The 22,619-nt window shown below is 35.9% G+C and overlaps 1 protein-coding gene across 1 annotated transcript in view; it reads right to left on the reverse strand.

Annotated features, from left to right (window-relative positions):
- Positions 1 to 8,311: 8,311 nt before the first annotated feature.
- Positions 8,312 to 22,619, reverse strand: part of GTF2A1 (general transcription factor IIA subunit 1) — a 46,186-nt gene continuing 31,878 nt past the window's right edge. Inside the window, exons 8-9 of the mRNA XM_030848693.2 lie at positions 21,544 to 21,633; positions 8,312 to 13,204 (exon numbers count right to left, since the gene is read on the reverse strand). Coding sequence (XP_030704553.1) covers positions 13,097 to 13,204; positions 21,544 to 21,633 — 198 coding nt within the window. The 3' untranslated portion in view covers positions 8,312 to 13,096. The remainder of the gene's footprint in view (positions 13,205 to 21,543; positions 21,634 to 22,619) is intronic.

Raw genomic sequence — 22,619 nt, forward strand, 5'->3', positions numbered from 1 at the left:
TCTTTGATGCCCTTCTTATTTGGGAACAAGAACTCCCCACATAAGGTCCCTTGACTGTGGGAGGTAAAACCCTAGGGGGAGGCTCCAGAATATATAGGACATGTCAAAAAGAGGGTTTAATAAAGAACATGAAAATAACATTAAGTACACATCACACACAAACTCCTTATAACACAGAACATATCAACTAAAAAGTGCCATCTCAGGATAGGGCACAGGGTCCTGATGTATGTTCATACCAAGAAAAGAGAGGAAGTGTTAGAGTGGGGGGCCTGGTGCAGGCAGACTTGTGCTAGAACAGGTTTAGGGAGATGTCGATGACTATGGAACCTCTGTGCTCCTTGTTTCCTACAAATGGGCCTCCAGTGGCCTCATCCAGGCAAGCCCCAGCCTCCAGAGAGCAGTGGTGCTAGCGATGAGGCATCTTGACCTGATTCTGCCGACCCTCCTGACCACTCACTCTACCAAGACTGTATTGGATTGGAGTTTGGGTCTAGCTATCATGGTACATGTAGTAAGTATTCAATAAATAATGACAAAGCTATAAATAAGGAGCTAAAATTTAACTGAAACTCTTTTATGCTCAAGTATAATCAGCCAGCCAACCACAATTGTAACTGTTAAACAGTAAATAATGTTAACAATAATAATGTAAATACATTGCTGTTTTGTGTATCCAGTGAAGGTTATAGGATATTGAATGCCTAATGGGAGGAAGGGGTTAATATAAGGCAGAAGACTCCCTGCAAGGGAAGGAAGGTGATTCTTAAGACATGCCTCTGTTTCCAGTTTTGCTGAATCAAACCTTGCTACCCCAGCTTACCGAGAGACAAATGTGGAAGTGTTTGAACACTGGGATAGATGTATAACTGAATAGGAACCTTGCTGCTGAACCATGCAAAGGACACTGCTTTGCATGATTAAGAAAGCTTTTCATGCTAACTCATAGTTCAGTGTGGCTCATTCCCAAGTGAACTGAGCTACACTGTCAGGGCTCTTGGTTGTGAACAATAAAAACAAAATCTGATTAATTTAAGCAGAAAAAGAATTGATTAGAAGAATAGAGTAGTTTGCAGAATCAACAGGAAGGCTGAAAAACCAGGCTCAGTGAGCAATCAAGCAAAGGAGGCAAAGCCACAGCCCTGCCCCAGCAAAAGTGTGCTTAGGAAGCTGCCACAGATACCCTTGCCCCAGACAGTCACTGTCACACCACTGGACCTAAACATATATAGGACCTCTGCCTGGTCCTGAAACTTTCTTTCAAGCCCTCAAGATTCAAAGTCCTCTGATTTTAAAACTTACTACAAAGCTACAGTGATTAAAACAATGTGGCACTAATATAAAAGCAAACACATAGACTAAAGGAATTGAGAACCTAGAAATAAACCCTCAAAAATATAGCCAAATTATTTTGACTAGGGTGCCAACACCATTCAATGGGGAAAGGACAGTCTTTTCACAAGTGGTGCTGAGAAAACTTGATATCCACGTGTAAAAGAATGAAATTGGATCTGTATCTAACACCAAATGCAAAAATTAACTCAAAATGAATTAAATACCTAAATCTAAGGCCTAAAACTATATAGAAGAAAACATATGGCAAAAGCTTCACAACACTGGATTTGGAAATGATTTCTTGGATATGACACCAAAGGCACAGGCAACAAAATTTTAAAAATAGATAAACTGGACTTCATGAAAATTAAAAAATTTTGTGTATCAAAAAACAATATCAACAGAGTAAAAAGTCAATGCACAGAATAGGAGAAAATATTTGCAAATCACATATCTGATAAGAGATTAATATCTAGAATATATAGACAACTCCTAAAACTCAACAACAGAAAACAAAAACCACCCATCTCAGAAATGGGCAAAGGACTTGAATAGACATTTCTCCAAAGGAGATATACAGATGGCCAATAAGCACATGAAGTTCAACATCACTAATCACTGGGGAAATATGAAATCAAAACTATGAGATACTACTTCACACCCATGAGGATAACTACTATGAAACTAACCTGGGTGGAATTCTTCATTTTCCTGTCTGTACTTGCTCTGCCCAGCTTTTCCAAGCTACCCTATGGCATCCATAGTGTGGAAGATCTGTCAACACTGCAGAAAAGTCAGTGTGCCTTTTTCAAAATGAAGAAGACAGATCCTTGACTTTCTTCATAATAACCAGCACAGCACTTTTATTTACTCACTCGTTCATTTAACAAATATGTACTTTTAATGTCTGGCACAGAGTTCAGTCCTGGAAATATGGTTGACATATTCACAGCCCTAATGGAATGTATAGTCCAGTGACCCAATCTTCAGCCCCTAAGGAATGCCATAGAATACTCTTCTCTTGAGGCTTTTAATAAATGCCCACATTCTCATCAATTTGATGGCCTCCAAAGTCTATGCCTAAGAAAACAAAAATGGCCCAGATAACCCCTCACGTTACCCTTATCCTATGGGATGTGTAAAATTTTCAGATTTTGAGCTTTTTCATATTTTAGAGCTCTCATAAAGAGATGATTATTGAGGAATGGAAATTATGCCTTTAAACCAAGCTCCCTTAAAACAACAAAACAGCCAGCTGTACCCTGTTTCTCTAATTACAATCAGGAGTATTTCACACAAGGAGGTACAAGACTAAGCCCACAGAGACACTCTGGTGGTCCCCAGGTATTCCCTCCCACCCATAGTCTGCCTTCTTGTAGAATACAATTGACTTTTTCTTTTTTAACATCTTTATTGGAGTATAATTGCTTTACAATGTTGTGTTAGTTTCTGCTGTATAACAAAGTGAATCAGCTATATGTATACGTATATCCACATATCCCCTCCTTCTTGCATCTCCCTTCCACCCTCCCTATCACACCCCTCTAGGTGGTCACAAAGCACAGAGGTGATCTCCCTGTGCTATGCAGCTGCTTCCCACTAGCCATCTATTTTACATTCGGTAGTGTATATATGTCAATGCTACTCTCTCACTTTGTCCCAACTTACCCTTCCCCCTCCCCATGTCCTCAAGTCCATTCTCTAGGTCTGCATCTTTATTCCTCTCCTGCCCCTAGGTTCATTAGAACCATTTTTTTTTTTTTAGATTCCATATATATGTGTTAGCATACGGTATTTGTTTTTCTCTTTCTGACTTACTTCACTCTGTAGATGGACCTAGAGTCTGTCATACAATTGCCTTTTATTTTGGAAAGGCAACAAGGTTTACAGCAGCTTCTCACAGATAAGTCCCGGAGAAAACAGAATGGTCTAGGAGGGTAACTACTTGACCTCAAATTGAATGGGATATTTTCACAAATCATTTTGCATCTGTTCTTAAAACCAACATGTGACAGGCTGTCACATGGGACCAGAGATTCACTGCCAAAAACACAAGCAGTTAGTACAAATATATAAAGTAGGCCAGGTGTAAGAAGAGGAGAATTGCCATCCTTTTGTCTCAACTGTACATTAAAAAGCCACCATTGTATACTATTAAAACAAGTTCGAGGAAACCTGGCCATGGGACATCACTGCCTGTAGGTTGCATGCCTCAAGGAATCTACCTAGGTATCAGGAGACCCTCTGGCTATACCTTTTATTAGTTGCACAATGTTGGCTAATTTGCATTACTTTTTTGGGGGTTTAAAGTCCTCAACTGTAGAGTATGAAGATCAAACCAAAAGAACCTTAAGGCCCTTTTGCTAATATAATGAAATATTTTCAGGGAATTCCCTGGCGGTCCAGTGGTTAGGACTCGGTGCTTTCAATGCTGGGGCCCAGGTTTGATCCCTGGTCAAGGAACTAAGATCCTGCAAGCTGTGCCACATGGCCAAAAAAAATTCAGACCTAATATGTGCCCTACACTTTACATACACTATATCTTACAAAAAAGGATGCAAGATAACCATTATAATAATGCTTTTACTATAGATTTTATAGATTAGGGATCTGAGGCTCAGAGAGTGTAGTACACCTGGCACTCAACCCCAGGTCAGCCTGGTTCCAAAGCCTGAGCTGTTTCACCCTATAGTATTTTCCACTGTGTGTCTAGGAGCTATGCTCATAGGCCCCTCTGAGTATAGAGAAACAAGCGTTTCCCAAGGGAAACACAGTCTCAAAACCTAGGCCTAAAACAAGCCAGCAAATCATCAGGGAAAAATGCAGAAAACTGTATACAATTAAAAGGCAGAGAGATGAGAAGAAATAAAGAAAAAGAATGGTAAACAAAATCAGTATTTATGATAACAGTAAATGGAATAAATTACCTACTAAAATGCTTATTTACAAGAAGTCATGAAGGGGCTTCCCTGGTGGTGCAGTGGTTAAGAATCCGCCTGCCAATGCAGGGGACACAGGTCCATGCCCTGGTCTGGGAAGATCCCACATGCCATGCAGCAACTAAGCCTGTGCGCCACAACTACTGAACCCTGTGCTCTAGAGCCCGTGAGCCACAACTACTGAGCCTGCGAGCCACAACTACTGAAGCCCACGTGCCTAGAGCCCGTGCTCTGCAATAAGAGAAGCCACCGCAATGAGAAGCCCGCACACCGCAACAAAGAGTAGCCTCCACTCGCCGCAACTAGAGAAAGCCTGCGCACAGCAACGAAGCCCCAACAAAGCCAAAAATAAATAAATAAAACAAATAAATGTATTAAAAAAAAAAAAAGAATCTGCCTGCCAATGCAGGGTACATGGGTTCAAGCCCCAGTCTGGGAAGATCCCACATGCTGCACAGCAACTAAGCCCATGCACCACAACTACTGAGCCTGTGCTCTAGAGCCCGCGTGCCACAACTACTGAGCCTGTGTGCCATAACTACTGAAGCCCGCGTGCCTAGAGCCCGTGCTCTGCAACAGAGAAGCCACTGCAATGAGAAGCCCACGCACCACAATGAAGAGTAGCCCCCGCTCGCCGCAACTAGAGAAAGCCCGTGCACAGCAACAAAGACCCAATGCAGCCCAAGATAAATAAATAAATAAATTTATTTTTTTTAAAAAAAAAGTCATTAAGGATGCTGTTTCTTTCCATCTTCTGCTCTGCCTCCCTGTATCATCTTTATCTTAAGCTCAGTTCTCAAGGTCATAGGATGGCTGCTAATGCAATTGGAGCTAATGCCTCCTCATCCAAATCTGACAGGAGAGAGTCTGAGCATTTCAAGCAAGAATCCTGAATCCCTGAATCAATGACCATGGCCAGGAAAGAATGGCTTAAGCTAACCAGGACCTCATCTTTATTAAAATACTATCCTCTTTGACTTGTAAAACACCAACCTCTCCCCTTTCTTCCTACTTAACTGGACTTGTCCCTTACTGACTCCCAGGACCAGCTTCGAAGGTATGTGACAAGTGCAGTCACAAAGGGCTCCACTGTCACCATCTTGAAATTCTTAATACATTTTGAACAATGTGCCTCGCATTTTCGTTTTGTATTAGGTTCTACAAATTATGCAGCCATTCCTGTTACCTAATCCTTTTCCCAATCTGTCTTGGGAGTGCCTTTAGGGTTGGTCCTGGATCCCTCTCTTTTTACATTCTTGCTTAGGTGAATCATTTCTATGGCTTTAAATCCTCTCAATATGATAATAAATACCAATGGTCTTATTCAGCTCAGACATCCCCGCTGAGCTCCATCTGCTTATATCTTGCCTTCTTGATACTTCAACCTGAATGTCTAATGGGCACCACAAACTTAATATATCAAATATGGATCTTTTTATTTCTCCCCCAAATATCTGTACTCTCCCATGCTTACTACACTTGAGCCTCTTAGATAACTTTTGTACCTTGTAGATACCATCCCCCTGTCCTGACTTGAAGCACTTGTGTTTCTTGTTCCCTCTGTCCACCAGAAAGCTGTTACCATTTTGCACTCCTGCAAGCAATGCATCATAAGGTCCATTTATCCACACCCTGACCATGACAGGGTATTTTTTTCTGGTCATTGGGTAGATGGAAAAATGATTTATTATTATTGTCTTATTTTGTATTCCTTCAATTATTAAAAGGGTCAATTAATTGACATCTGCCTTTCTTCTTAGATGAATTGACTTGTTATATATATGTATTTTCCCTAATGGAGTATTCTATTCATTTTTAAGAGTCCATTATATTAAAAATATCAATTGTCTTCATAAAAAGTGAGTTAGAGCAAACCTGGGATGAGGAAGGACAAATCAAGAAATGTCAATGTAAGACAAAGCATGGTAGAAGCAAAAGAAATGTTCTTGACAATGGGAATATAAAGATCTAAAGGGAGAATGTTGCAGGCATAGGGGAAAATCAGGTGTAAATGCCTTGCTTAGGAACTGAACTTTGTGCTACTAGGTGGGTCCCCCTATGTAGTTGCCACCTGTGCATCCAAACTGTGACTCACTTCCACGTGAACATATATTAAGAAATGGGCTTTAGTGAGACAAATCTACAAAGTCAGGGTCAGCAAGAGAAGAACGAGCAGGGGCCCACATCCTGTCACAGAGAGGCAGGCCAAGGCCAGGGGCTCTGATAGACACAGTTGAGATCCAGTTGAGGGAAGTTGCCCCAGGTTCTCCCTTCATAGGAAAGGCCAAGTGTAACCTTTGTCAGACTAGTTGATGCCAGTCTGGTTTTGGGGTGACTCAGACTAGGTACCAGTGAAAAAAAGAAGGGAATCAGGAAAAACTTGTGGGTTTTGTTTTGAGCACCTGGTAGGCAGTGGAGCTATTTCCTAATATTGGTGAAGACTAGGTTAGATGATACTGAGCTTCAAATCCCAGTGACTGGGAGAACAGTAGTCACTGATACACACAAGGTTTGGGAGTGGGGAAATAGAAATTGGAATGAATTCCATTTCTGTTACATTGTGTTTAAGAAAGCAGGCTATTCCAGAAGTGATCAGGAGGTAACTGGTATCATTTCAACTCAACAACCTTCAGAAAGATGAAGTTTGAAGATAAGATCCAGAACATTCCTGATTCAAGAACACAGAATTCATTTCCAATGTGAAGACCACAATTATAAGTAAGCTTCTAGAATTATCTCCATTGGCAAGCTCAATGCTCTCTATAATTGCTAGTTTTTAGTCCTCTGATCTCTCACTTTAATCTGCAGAAGCATCAACCCAGATGGTAAATGTGTTTCTATTATGACAGGAAGATAAGGAAAATTCAAAGTAACCTAGCCAGTCTAAGATCTTTTCTGTGACCATTATGCCTTACTAAAACATATGGATATATACACACGTGCCAAGGACTGTGCTAAATGCAATGTATGCATCATGTCATTATCTTATCTTCACAACAACTCTATGAGGTAGTAGGTTTGGTAACATGCTGAACCTCACACTGCTGTCAATCCAATCCACACTGGGATTAGAACCCAGACAATCCAACCTCACTGCTTTTAAAGGCAGCAACCATCTTAACTCATCTCTGGCTCAACCAATAATACTGATCATAATTCCTGGCCTATGGGAGATCACCAAAAAGAGTTGAATGAGTGAGTTAATACGTGCTCTGTGCTCGATTCCCTTTCAAACTAAGAAAACTTGTATTTCAGAACAGAAACAAAAGTAACCGATTATTTATATATGCAACTTCTTCCTTGGCTGGGAAGTAGGAGCATTGACACAAAGGTTATTTGCCTCCAGAAATAGGATTGCCAACAATCCCTAGGAGAGGGGTTCAGGTCAGACTCAAGAGTGATGTAATCATAGTTTCAATGTCTTTCAATAACAATAACACTTCATTATCACTTTCTCCATAAATGAAATGAGCAGAATCCACTGATATTTAGGAAAATCATGCAATTTTTAAAATGTTGTATTGCTACTACAGTTTTAGCTTTGGGAAAATTCAACCTATTTTAGACATATAGTTCAAAAAATGTTTACTTTAGGGGTAAAAAGGCTTAAAGCCTTCTGGTGTGTTTCATTATTCCTATCCATACCCATCATTCCCTTTTCTTCCCTCAGGCACTTTCTGCTACAGACAGATGCACTGCTTCACTAACTCAGCCTCCCAGGCTTAATTTGCTTGGCTGTATCCACATTTTCACTGCCCCTCCTTAAATCAGACCACATTCTCTTTTGCTATTTTTGACCATTTAAAAACATTTTTTCCACTCCACAGGTCATTTTAAATGATATAATTATGAAATAAAGTAAATAACTGGGATATCTGAGTGCTTACCATGTACTACAAAAATCTTTACATGTATTACCTTTAACCCTCAAAACCATATTGTTGTCATTTTACATATGGAGAAACTGAGGCCAAAAAGGTTAAGATCATCAATGTAGGAACTTGAATTAAACTGCAAAAATACAAGATTTGCTGGCAATAAACAAAATATCTTTATTATGATTGTTTTAATGGTTAAAATTTGCATGTTTCCTAGATAAAGTAGTCCATAACAGGATTAAAAAATTACAAAAAAGCAAGCTTCTTAATGATTCATTTGAATTAACTATAAATTAAAATACTTGCTAATTATTTAATACCTTCTAAAATAACACAAAATATATTCAATATGTAATACAAGCCTTAATAATCTGATTCTCCTTTTATGCAATTATTTACAAACTCTGAACTAAAAGAAAAACATATGGCTAAATGGTGGAATTAAAGAACAAGTATGTTCTCAAATAATTTTATCCTAAGTAATCTATTCTTTGGAGTAGAAATACTCACTTAATACAGTATGTTAATTATAATCAATTTTAGCTACACTTTGTTGGTGCGAATTTAGCCCAATTTAAATTCCTGTGTGCCTAGAAATCACAACTATTCTCTTTAAAAGCTACTAAGAATTTATAACACAGTTTAATATTCAGACTGATATCCCACCCTATTTATTTTAAAGGTACAGAATTTAATACCTTCTTTTGATAAATGGAACTTACTAACAATGTAAAGCATTTTCCTTTCTAAACTGTATAGTTTTATTCAGTTATCTATATAACAATGTTATAAACTAGTAAGCAAAGCAAGCAGCATTACTTTTTTTAAATAACATCTTTAATTAAAGTTTTTGCAAAGGTAAAATATTAAACTTAAAATAGGTCTTAGTACATCAAAATACTAAGTTCTCTAATTGTATTCCAAGATGGTCTTTAAAACATAATATCCCATATATCACAGAAGAGCAAACTTGATCTGCAATTGTACAGAATGAATTTTACAAACATAATAAATATATTTACGCCCTTACACATAACAGTATGTACAACAGCAGTTGACAATAGTAGCTCAGAACAGCAAAAAGGATTAGCCCCTCCCCCCAATTGTAGCCCTGATACATACTGGATGATTTAAGGAAACTTGAAATAGTAGCTACTAACTCAATGTAGTTCTTCCCTTAAGAGAGAAGAAAAAAACAAGTTTATCTTGTTCCTCAAAATAAACAAAAATATCAAGTTTGGTGTGCTCTTCCTTAAACCATAAAAAAATGACAAAAAACAGACTAAGGCAGGCTTAAAAAGGGAATACAAACTTCAGAATAATTTCCATAGCACAATAGATTAAAATGCAAAACTATTTAAAATAAACCCATGAGGAGATATATAAAGTAACTATTTTTTAACCAATGAATTCAAAATCTGAAATAGCTGATTCAGACAGATAGGTGGGAAATAGACATATGAAATAAAATGAAAATGTACAAAGATGGATCAATAAAATATTACATTGCACAAAAGCTCAAAAAAGTTCAAGATGAAATAATCTGAAAATATAGGAATTTTCTCAAGTGGAAGAAAAAGCTAAGTTATAAAGGGGACTCCCAAGAAAATTATGTCTGATTTCCTATACAAGGTGTATTTATCTTCTGAAAAGAATGGTGACGTTATTGCTATAAGATAATCAAAAATTACTCTTAGAAGGAGATAACCCTCTTCATTCCTCCATAAAAGCCAGAAAAAAAAGAAAACCAAATCCTTGATTTTCATATAGCAAAAGAAAATCTTTATACAAAAGCTATTATATTTTTATGTTCTTGCTGTCCAAGCCAGTCGATTACAGTATGCTCTTCAAGAACACATTTTAATCACTATACACACTGCTCAAATCTTGATGTATCCCTAAAAGAATAACATCAAGGTGGCTTTGATTTTAAGAGAGGCAACAATATAAACGTGGTATTATGGTGGCATTTAATAGAAAGAAATGTGAACATTTAAAAAAATATAAAAGCCCAATATAAAGATCCCCCTCATATAACAGACATTTTACTCTAGAAACTAATTGCACATTAAAGAGTTGTTTCAGCCAAATGTGGCGCTCCACAGAATTTAAATGTGCTCTCAGCCATTCAAATGGTCTGACTATCCAAACGACCACCAAAAAAGAGTACATACACTGAAAGGCACGCATTTCCACACTTTTATCTAGTACTTTTGCGTAAATTTCCTTAGCACTGCTGATTGTTTTTTAATAAAAGGTGCCATCACCATCTGTGCAAATCTAAACAAATCCTTTTCTGAAACCTTTACTTATTTCATAATACTAAGTCTGAACTATTTTCCCTCTTTGAATAAACATGTTATTTTCATTTCAAAATTCTGAAAGTGGGAATCCTTGCCTTTTCAAAGGAATGACAGAACCTAATGAAACGATTTGTTAAATAAAATGTTAAAAGCATGATTAAGAATTCAAGTACAATAAAAGATAAGCAAGTGGCATTCTTATAGCAAGCCACTATAATAAAACTAAAACATGCTATTTGATTAAAAAGGAACACGATGCAGTAATATATAAGAGCACAATTTGGTATGCAGTGTTGTTTGGACCAGCTTTCAGAATATTCACAGGTAAAAGAAAAGCACTTGCCAAGTATGTCATAATTAATATGCAATATACACAGGTGCAAATATAAATGGCTATTTCCTGCTTCAAAATAACCCTAATGAGTCACTCTGAAAGCAGTGGTTGTTCATGTTTGAGTATAAAAACAGGCCAGTATACAATTCTATTATGAATATGAATGTTTTCGTCTACATAGAGAGCCCAAAATATAAGCTGAATATCATACAGTAATCCAAGGTTCAGTAGCATAAGAACTACTAGATAGCGAAAGGGTTTTAATCAACACTGCAGCAATGCTAAACTTTTATAGGTAGTTCAGGTCATTGACTTCTTCACTGGGTAAATATAAACCTACTAGCAACTATACTCAAGGGCAAACAAACAACAGGACTTCTGTGATTTTACCCCCTCTCCCTTCTCTCCTCCCAGTCTCATTAATTAAAAAAAAAAAAAACAAAACCTGTGTGTGCTTTGAGCATAGTGGGGTAAACAAATAAACCTCCAGAAAACTAAATTAATATAGTAAAAATTAAAACCGTATCACCAGTTATGGCATCTAAATAAAACCTAACTACTAGCATGCTAGAAACCACATTTATACCAAAGTTCAGAACGTAAGTTAAAGGGACCAAGGTGGTATGTGGGGTGGGAAGCAGGCAAAAAAAAAAGAAAAAGAAAAAAGATTAGCCTTTTCAAGAAAGTTTAAAGATTTGTGTTAAAAAAGGAAAAACAATATATAATACCTCACAGTTTTTCTTTGCAATGTACTTTAAAGTGTTTCTATGTTACTTCTGGAAACACAAAGGCAAATAAAAGGAAGACAAAAATGGAAGACTTAAAAAAAAATCAATATACAAGTAAGTTAAACACATGTGAATTTTGTCAAAATAAACCATGAAAAGAATTAGGTGTAAGAACAAAGGTGAATACACAAGTTCCTACAGTTCTCCCAAGCAACTCGTTCACACTGAACATAGCACTGCCACATTGTTCTTTATAGCCCCTTACAGAATACAGAGCTATGCATTCTTAATATCATATAACATTTCTATTATTTTTAATATACAAGTCAAATTTCTATGCTTTCTTCCCGATGTGCAAACTGGAGCCCATGTCTATATTATCAATGGCCTGGAAGGGCCACCAAATGAAAGAGGTAAATATGTACTTAGTGGCCCACCCTCCTCTAACCCCAAAATTTCTCCCTCAAATTACAAAGTTGCATTTTAAAAGTGTGTTCACTTAGAATCATTTTAAAATTCTTTACTAGTAAACACAAAAAAACTTTTATAATTACTAAATTGTTTAATAAAATTCCAGGTCCTCACCACCTGCCCAATGCTTCAATCAATGCACAGAATGTTATCTAAATGTTTGTTTAGCTTGAAGACTAAACACATATATAAGCATATACTCTTCAGCCCAACAGGAAAAAAAAATCTATCTATTCACATGTATATAATTTCAGCTGGATGGTACCTTTGTGCAATAACACTGTATTCCTGAGGAGCCACTGGGGTTTCTTTTTAAGGTGAGGGGGCTAAAAGAAACAAATACAATTTTTCTGTTAGGAAACTGAAGTTATTTTAATTCTGCTCAACTCAGATGAGACCCAAGTCTTTAAACTACATTTAATGAGTCTCAAAACCTAATTAAAATAAATACCCATTCCTGGGTAAATTTTGTCTCCAAACTGTGATCACTGTTTACTTCCTTTAACTCTTAAATAGATGTTCCATAAAGCAGGGAAGGAAGAGGTATATATTACTGAAGGAGAACAGCAAGTAAAAATATTTAAGACCTATTATGAGAGTTCTAAATTGTTTCCTTATACAAATGAATTAAAATTCAACACATATTCTTACCCTTTTGTAAAAAGCTCACACGCAATTTTTACCAAATATAACCACGTACAATAAGCAGTTTCGGTTCAACCTATCAAAAGGGAAGTTTCTTCAGTTCATTCCAACAAGTATCTTCTGACTGAACTCAAGTTGGAGGAAGGAATATAAACCAAGCTTTACATGCTAGTTACCAGTGGCAGGTACCTGTATTTAAAATCGACAATTACGGTTTTCTTACACAAAATCCCAACCCTCGCCACCCCAACAACCCCAGGTGCTACAGTTCCATGGCTTGCCAGTTAGAAGTAGTGTCTGTGTTGTCAAGGTCTCTTTGTTCCAGTAGCTCTGCTTCTACTGCACTTCTCTGACATGCAGAAGTTAAGTTTTGGTTGGTATATGTCCCAAGTTACAAACTGTCCACTTTAAATTTTTTTTTAAGTTTCTTTTGTTTTATTTATAAAAGGAAAGAACCAACTCTTCACCATTCTGCATCTCCAATGGCTTTGGAAAATATATAATCTCTTCCATTAAGATTCATAATGCCATCCTTGAGATGAAATTTCCATTTGTTTTTACTTCTGTGTATCTAAATAAATAAGTAAAAAATGTATGAGATAAAATAAAAAGAAAACAAACAACCACAGAAAAATCATTCACACATCAAACTTGTATATTACTGCAATTGCAAACTGGTTTCTTTTTTAACTGAGATATAACTGACATGTAACGTATTAGTTTCAGGTGTACAAAGACCATAAATAGTTACAAATTTTTTTCCTGTGACAAGAACTTTTAAGATCTACTCTTTTTGTAACTTTCAAATATACAATGTTATCAACTGTAGTCACCATGCTGTACTATATCCTCCTGATTACTTATTTTATAACTTAAACTTTGTATCTTTGACCACCTTCACCCATTTCACCTACCTCCAAACCCTCATCTCTGGCAATCACCAGTCTGTTCTCTGTATCTATAAGTTCACTTTTTTCGTTTTAGATTCCACATGAGATCACATGGCATTTGTCTTTCTCTGTCTGATACTTCACTTAGCATAATGCAAAGTCCATCCATGTTGTCATAAATGGCAAGACTGCCTTCTTCTTAAAGGCTGAATAATATTCAACTGTACATATACATACACCACAGCTTCTTTATCCATTCATCCACTGATGGACACCCAGATTGCTTCCATTCTTGGCTGCTGTAAATGATGCTATAATGAACGGGGGAATGCACATATCTTTCAGAGTCAGTGTTTCTGTTTCCTTTTAATAAATACTCAGAAGTAGAATTGCTAGATTGTATGGTAGTTCTATTTTTAATTTTTTTTTTTTTTGCAGTACACGGGCCTCTCACTGTCTGTGGCCTCTCCCGTTGCGGAGCACAGGCTCCGGACGCGCAGGCTCAGTGGCCATGGCTCACGGGCCTAGCCGCTCCGCGGCATGTGGGATCTTCCCAGACCGGGGCACGAACCCGTGTCCCCTGCATAGGCAGGCGGACTCTCAACCACTGCACCACCAGGGAAGCCCTCTATTTTTAATTTTTAAAGGAAGGTTTACACTGTTTTCCATAGCAGCTATCCCAGTTTACATTCCCATCAATGGTACCACAGGGTTGCCTTTTCTCCACATCCTTTTTAATTCTTGTCTTTTTGATAACAGCCATTTTATCAGGTGTGAGGTGATATACCTCATTGTGGTTGACTTGTATTTCACTGATGATTCGTGATGTTGAGCATCTTTTCATGTATCTGTTTGCCACTTGTATGTCTTCTTTGGAAAAATGTCTATTCAGGTCCTCTGCCCATTTTTAAATTGGGTTGTTTGTTTTGATGTTGAATTGTGTGAGTTCTTTGTATATTTTGGGTATCAACCCACTGTCAGATATATCCTTTGCAAATATCTTCTCCAATTCAGCAAGTGGCCTTTTTGTTTTGTTGATGGTTTCTTCCGATGTGCAAGAGCTTTTTCATTTGATGTAGTCCCACTTGTTTATTTTTGCTTTTGTTGCCTTTGCTTTCTTGTCAAATCAAAAAATCACCAATAAGACCAATGTCAAGGAGCTTATCATCTCTGTTTTCTTTCTTCTATGGTTTCGGGTCTTACATTCAAGTCATTTTGCACTGATTATTTTGCATGATAAAAGATAGTAGTCTAGTTTCATTCTTTTGCATGTGGCTTCCCAGTTTTCCCCACACCATTTACTGAAGGGACTGTCCTTTCCTCATTTTATATTCTTTGCTCTTCTGTCATAAATTAATTGACCACACAGGAATGGGTTTATTTCTGGGCTCTCTTTTCTGTTCTATTGATCTACGTGTCTGTTTCTATGCCAATACCATACTGTTTTGATTACTATAGTTTTGTAATACAGCTTGAAATCAAGAAGCATGATGCCTTTGTTCTTTCTCTAGATTGCTATGGCTCTTCAGGGTCTTTTGTGGTTTGATACAAATTTTAGGACTGTTCGATCTCTTTCTGTGAAAAATGCCATTGAAATGTTGATAGAGACTGCACTGAATCTATAGATTGTTTTGGATATTATGGACAATTTAACAATATTAAGTCTTCCAATCCATGAGCAAGTAATATATTTCCATTTACTTGTGTATTTTTCAATCTCTTTCATCAATGTCTTAACAGTTTTCAGTGTACAGGTCTTTCACCTCCTTGGTTGTATTTATCCCTAGATATTTTTTTCTTTTTGATGCAGCTGTAAATGGGATTATTTTCTTAATTTCTCCTTCTGATAGTTCACTATTATTGTATAGAAACTCAACAGATTTTTGTATCCTGAAATTGACTGAATTCATTTATTAGTTCTAACAGTTTTTTGGTGGAGTCTTTAGCATTTTCTATGTAATATCATGTCACCTGCAAATAGTGACAGTTTCCCTTCTTCCTTTCTGATTTGGATGTCTTTTATTTCTTTTTCTTGCCTAACTGCTCTGACTAGGACTTCCCATATCACGTTGAGGAAAAATGGTAGGAGTGAGCATGCTTGTCTTATTCCTAATCTTACAGGAAAAGCTCCAGCCTTTCATTGATGAGTATGTTACCTGTGGGATTTTCATATATGTCCTTTATTAAGTTGAGGTACATTCCCTCTACACCAACTTAATGTTGAGACTTCTTATGTTGAATTTTGTCAAATGCTTTTTCAGCATCTATTGAGATGATCACATGACTTTTATCCTTCATTTTGTTAACATGGTGTATCACACTGACTGATTTGTAGATGTTGAACCTTCCTTGCATCCCTGGAATAAATCCCACTTGATCATGGTATATGATCTTTTCAATAAATTGCAAATTCAGTTTGCTAATATTTTGTTGAGGATTTCTGCATCTATGTTCATCAGGATGATACTGGCCTGTAATTTTCTTTTCTTGTGGCATCCTTGTCTGGTTTTGGTATCAGGGTCTTGTAAAATGAGTTTAGAAGTGTTTCCTCCTCTTCTATTTTTTAGAAGAGTTTGAGGATTGGTATTAATTCATTAATTGGTATTAATGTTTGATAGAATGTACCCATGAAGCCATCTGGCCCTAGACTTTTGTTTATTGGCAAGTTTTTGATTATTGATTCAATCTCCTTACTAGTAATCAGTATGTTCAGATTTTCAATTTCTTCACGATTCAGTCTTAGAAGGTTGTGTGCTTCTAGGAATTTATCCATTTCTTCTAGATTGTCCAATTTGTAAATGTATAATTATTCATAGTAGTCTCTTATGATCCTTTATATTTCTGTTATCAGCTGTAACATCTATTTCTGATTTTATTTATTTGAGTCCTCTCTCTCGGTGAGTCTAACTAAAGGTCTGTCAATTTTCTTTATCTCTTCAAATAACCAGCTTTTAGTTTCATTGATCTTTTCTATTGTCTTTTTAGTCTCTATTCATTTATTCCCACTCTGATCTTTGTATTTCCTTCCTTCTACTAACTTTGGGCTCCTTCTTGTTCCTTTAGGTGTAAAGTTGGTTTGTTTGAGATTTTTCCTTATTTCTTGATGTAGGCATTTCTCTCTATGTACTTCTTTTTTACAACTGCTTTTGCTGCATTCTACAAGTTTTGGTATGTTATATTTCCATTTTCATTGTCTCCATTTCATTGTCTCAAGGTATTTTTCTAGTTCTCTTTTGATTTCTTCTTTGACCCATTGGTTGTTCAGTAGCATATTTAATCTCCATCTAATTGATTTCTAGTTTAATACCACTGTGGTCAAATTGGTTTTTAATAGTTAATTTGACAACCTCTCTTAAAAAAAAAATTCACTAGGTGCGTTTTTCAAAAATAAATTTATCTATAATTAGTAATACTTATTTTATAGCTCTCAGTACTTGTGTTCATTAAAGTAGTTAATAATATTTCTCTGAAAAATATCTTATCTCTACCAGGTATGTGTATACATGTCATTTCATAGGAAATTTTATACTGGCAAATATTTCAAACAGCAATACCCTTTGTTCTCCCTGATGCTTCTAGACCATTTTTTTTGGTCTTTTCTCTGTAACTCCTTTTATGTCTATGCCATTGATTTGACCTTAGGCTTTTCTTCATTCCTCTTATCTACTGACCACCAGGACACTATCTTTTCAATATTGGTATCATGTTTACAACTACTCTCTTCTTCTTCCTCACATACAGTAACAACTTCCATATTGCTGACCTTTTTAATACCGTGGCCCCACTGTATTAGAATTCACACTAATATTAGTATTTCTCTAATTATTACTTTCTCTCTAATTCTATTTTAGTTGTCTTCAGGACACCTGGCAACTGTTTTCTAAAAGGCCATCAATAATCTTCTAGTTACCATGTCAACAGCCTCTTGTCGTACGATTTATTACAATATCCCTTAGCTGATTTCCAGGACTTCACTCTCTCCCTTCCTTCCAATCATCTTTTAAGTATCACTGCCACTTCAGGCTTTCATGTTCAAAAGAGAAAATTATAGCCTGGAGAGGTTCCATGGCATGACCAAGGGCATATCACAGTTAAGTGACAAAGATGATTCTCTTGCCCCAGTCCAAAATGCTTTCTACTAATCAGGCTGTTTTATATAATAATGCAGAAATTCTCACTATATACAGGTATTTTCTTATCCCACTGCTAAAATTCCATGGTCTAACATCCCTGTGCAGACAGTCTCCATGACACATTCTTAGCAAATCACTGTTCGGTGTCTGCTTGAGTATGGTTAAAAGTGGGGGGTAAAGAACTGCAAATTAAGTTATCCCTTCCTGGGATAGCTCTCTTATAACTCTTTCATACTTTACTCCTTACTAAAACTGCTTACTCCAAACTTCTACTTATTGATCGTAGTTCTGCCTTTTGGGAGTTAATTTAAAAAACAATCAAATACTTTGTATGTTTGAAAATCACTCCCATACCTTTCCTCTAGATCACTAACTTAAGCTATATATAAATTTAACATGTGTCAATTTTTTCTCACTTATTAAAACAAAATAGAGTACAATAAAGTGAAACAGTATTCAGGACAGAGACTCCAGCATTAAGTGGTCTTATAGCTCTCGTCTAATTACATTATGTAGATTATTACACCTAACACCTTAGGATGGATGATTTGAATGTCTAACAGATACAACACTTAACATGCCCAAAACCAGCCACTCTCCTTTCCCAAACTTCTCCATCTGCAGCCTTTCCCATCCAAGTTGATGGTATCTCCATGCTTCTGTCTGATTCCTCATCAAAAAAAATTCCTATACTCATTCTTGATCCCTCCTTTTCTACTGCACATACAAGAGTCAGGAAATCCTGTTGACTCTTCCTTCAAAACATCCAAGATCCAGCTGCTTCTCACCACTTCCAGTACTATCATCCTAGCCTCAGTCACCATTATCACTCACTTGGATTATGACAATATCCCTCTATTAACCTCGTTTCAACCTTTGCTTCTTCTCTGCTCTCACAAAGAAAGCTAAGTAATCTTTTTAAGATTAAAATGTAAGTGATATCACTTTTGTCTATTTGAAACCTTCCAATAGCTTCCCAATTCACTCAGAGGAAGAGCCCATGTCCTCCTACACCATCTGCCTTCACCTAGCTCTGACTTAATCTACTACTATACTACTCCCCCAAGTCCAGTTACACTGGCCTCCTTTTTGCTCCTCACACACAACAGGCAGGTTATGCCACTGAATAATGACAGGGCTAACTTTCTTCAAGTCTTTGCTCCTGTTCCATTTTCCCACTCTAATAATTTCCCATACCAATTATCAGCTTCTAGCATAGCATATTAATTACAGTTGACCCTTGAACAGTATGGGTTTGGAAGTGCAGAGATCCACTTATACATAGGTATTTTTCAATAGTAAATACTACAGAATTAAGTGGTCTGTGGTTGGATGGCTACATGCATGTGGAGGAAGCGCAGATACAGAGGACTGCCTATATGTTACATGCTGATTAACCCCAGCATTGTACAAGAATCAACCGTAATTTATTTGTTGTTTGTTATGTTTTAACATCTGTCTCCCTCAACTAGAGTAAGCTTCTCAATAGCAGAGACTGTTTTGTTTTGTTCACTGGTGTATCTCAAGTTCCTAGAATAGTACCCTGGGACATCACAGACACTCTGTATTTTTTGAATAAAAAGATGTCTCCTCTTTTCTTTGACTTCCTGTAGAGAAAGTATTAACTATCCTAAAATTGGATATACAAATTTATTTCCAGTACAAACCAAGTGACTACAACCTGAAAGACATGGAATTAAATAAACAAGTGACATATATATAAAATAAATAAATAAATGAGCAAACAAGTGCTGAGTAGCCAGAAAAAGGAATTCCACAGACAAGTAAAGAAACTGACTGCATTCTGCTGCAAGACAACTTGCAAAAAGCAAATGTAGAAAAGTTTCATTAATCAAATAATAGTCTATATACTAAGCACTGAAGTCATATTGAGTAATAAGTAGTAAATATTTTTACTTGAATAAAATCACAAAATACAACTTAACAATTCATTGGCCTTAAATTAAGCCCTTCCTGAAGGAGTGTCCCGAGTGCCAGGAAAAAGGCCTCTGAAATTTCCTAATGACAAACATATTAAATAAAATTACCTACAAATAAGGCTGAAGACTCAATACCTGATGCCATACTTATGGGAGAACCCTGCCTCATTATTAAGTTTAAGGTTCTCATTTGATTAGCAATACAATAACTCTATGATTGCTTCTAAAATTGACTCGTTGTTGAAATTCTAAAGTTTAGTCTTCAAAAATAAACTCCTGAAGTTCAAGTTGCCTCAAACCACACCCACGCCCATTTCAGAACACACCATTCTTTACTGTTGGCTAAAACATCAAGACTCAACCCTCCAGTCTCCAGAACTCATTTGATTATAAAAATTAGATCTCTGCAAACTTTATAACTGTTTATCATTCAACACACTATTTAAATCTATTTTTTAATTTCTTAGTTTAAAACATTAAAATATTGTCTCTTGGAGCAAAACAAACCAATTTTAACATTTAAAATATTAAGTGTACAAAGGAGAATACAACTAGTCACTTATAATATGAAAATACTTAGAAGCATATTCTTAAGTCAAGCTAAGGTAAAGGTCCTCTCTTGACTGATAAATCTGACATCTTGCTATCATGAAACTGTGCCCTGGATAATTTGGCTGCCAACAGGTTCCCTTGAGTCTTCCTGGCAATAAAGATTTACTGGTATCTCCCATTGTTTTAACTTCAATATGCTTCCTGTATGTGCATGTAACGAGAAATTACTTTTATTATAATGTGCTTGGTGTAGGGTATTAAAAGTGCTTACTTAGCAGTCATAATGTACACAAGCGGATGTCTGATAACTCTGAATCAATGACCTCACTAATTTAATTCTATAATTTCACGGGTATTCAATTCTCTTGACTTTACCTTTTCATTAGGAAATGATAAGATTTATTTTCTTAACATTTTCCCTATAGATCTGTTTGCAGTAAACATGGCTATTTATAATATTCATTTCTATAAAAGCAACACAAATTTAAGATTTTCATCATTTGTAAAGGAGGGCATGCAGGGCACAAATCTTGTATAATAATGACTTCAGTTCCAGTACCTGACACATTTAGGCACTTAATAAATATACGTTTACTGAATGAGTAGTGCTTATAAACAAAACCCAACTACTTCTGTTAGAGTTTTCAGCACATTTTAAAGACCTCTGCTAAAATTAAATTATAAAAATGCAATATAATTTGTGGATTTACTATAAATTTAGTGATTATAACCAGAAAAAAAATTTATTCCAAATTAAATGTTTCAGCAAATAACCAAAATTTTAACAATGCCAATAACTATAACAAAAATACTTGGGAAGTAGCATCCTTTTTAAGAATTAAGAAATCAATAACTAATTCTCATAGAACCTAGTTTAAAAATTTTTTACTGCTACCAAAGCACAGCAAAGCTAAATAATTTAAAACAATTTTCAGTAAAAATTATCTTTTGTTAGTTATCAGTCTTGTTTTTTGCCGTTGTTCTTTTCTCCTTAGCAATAAAAAAAGGTTACAGAAATTTAATTAAAGCCTTTTAGTTTTGAGGTAGTTGAAGTCAGAGGGAAAACAGGGTTATCCCACTGAGTTACTATTCATGTTAAAGGACAACCACAAAGTAGCTTTACTTTGTTAACAGGTTGGGAGACAGTCTAAATTGAAAACAACATACTTCCCATGAGTTCTTTCAAAACTTTTTTTTCAACTGTAAAGTTATACAAATTAATTTCTCATTCTATTAAAATAATCTAAACTATAACATTGTTTTCATTCACACTGTTTATACTGAATATAAGAGGCATCAATCAGCTGACCAAATGCTTGAACAAGGCAGACAGGATGGTTTAGGGAAGAAATTACAACAGAAAAAATGTCAGTAACCTGATCATAAAACCCTTACCTTATCATATTGGCATACAACAACATTTTCTGTATCAAAGAGTTCCTGTCCTTCCTCATCACTCACATCATCTTCACTATTGAGGGGTTCCTAAAAATGAAAAAGGGAGAATTCATTTACTTATACTTCATGTATTACTAGAAAAGGCCCTTCTAATATTCAGAGAAAAGAAACACAAAGATCTTGATGTTTTTTGAGAACCAAGGGCCAGACAGATGCATATATACCATGAATATATTGTTAACTGGCTGTGTTAAGACTCTACCAATGTCACTGAAATTCCAGCAAGAAATTAAATACAATAATTAAAATAGTTAAGCTATATAATTTATAAGCCTGAAAAGATGTTTAACTTTACTTCCTTTATTCTTTCCTAATAGTACGAAAAGATGATTCTCTTTAGTAACTGTTTTAAGATGCCTAGAAGTAGACCTAACAAAATATGAAGGTTTAATGAGATAATGGTAGTATGTACCACCAAAAGCAGCAGTGTAAAAGGGAAAACAATGGTGAAATTGGCATAGGAAAACAGGGTTATAAAACAGCTTGGCAGCCTGGATAGTCTTTACATTAAGGACTAGGACTAGGGATACAAATTAGTATTAGTGGAGGCTTAGAGCATAGTTAAGGCAATCATATTTAAAAAGAAGGAGAGGATCTCGGTCTCAGTATCAAAGAGAATTAAAGGTCAAGATCTAACTAGAGCATAAAATGACCAACTAAATTAACCTTGACCTCAGTCATGGCAGAAAATAAAACATATAACTCTGATTTCTAATTAATGAAGAAAGAGAAGCTAGGACAAAATGAAGGTGGAAAGAAAAATAATCAAGATGATATTAAGTCTAGGCCTATACCTACTCACACACATGTATATGTATATATATTCTTTAATTTAAAATAGGTTATCACCAATGTAAATGTAAAAAGAAAATTTACTGAGGTAAAATTCACCATTTAAACCATTCTAAGGTGTACAATTTGCACTTAGCACATTCATAATGTGTGCAATTACCACCACTATTGCCATTTCTAAGCAATATTATAGAGCTTAGGCAACAAGGCAAGAAAAACTA

The sequence above is a fragment of the Globicephala melas genome, chromosome 2, assembly GCF_963455315.2.
Source record: "Globicephala melas chromosome 2, mGloMel1.2, whole genome shotgun sequence".
NCBI lineage: Eukaryota > Metazoa > Chordata > Mammalia > Artiodactyla > Delphinidae > Globicephala > Globicephala melas.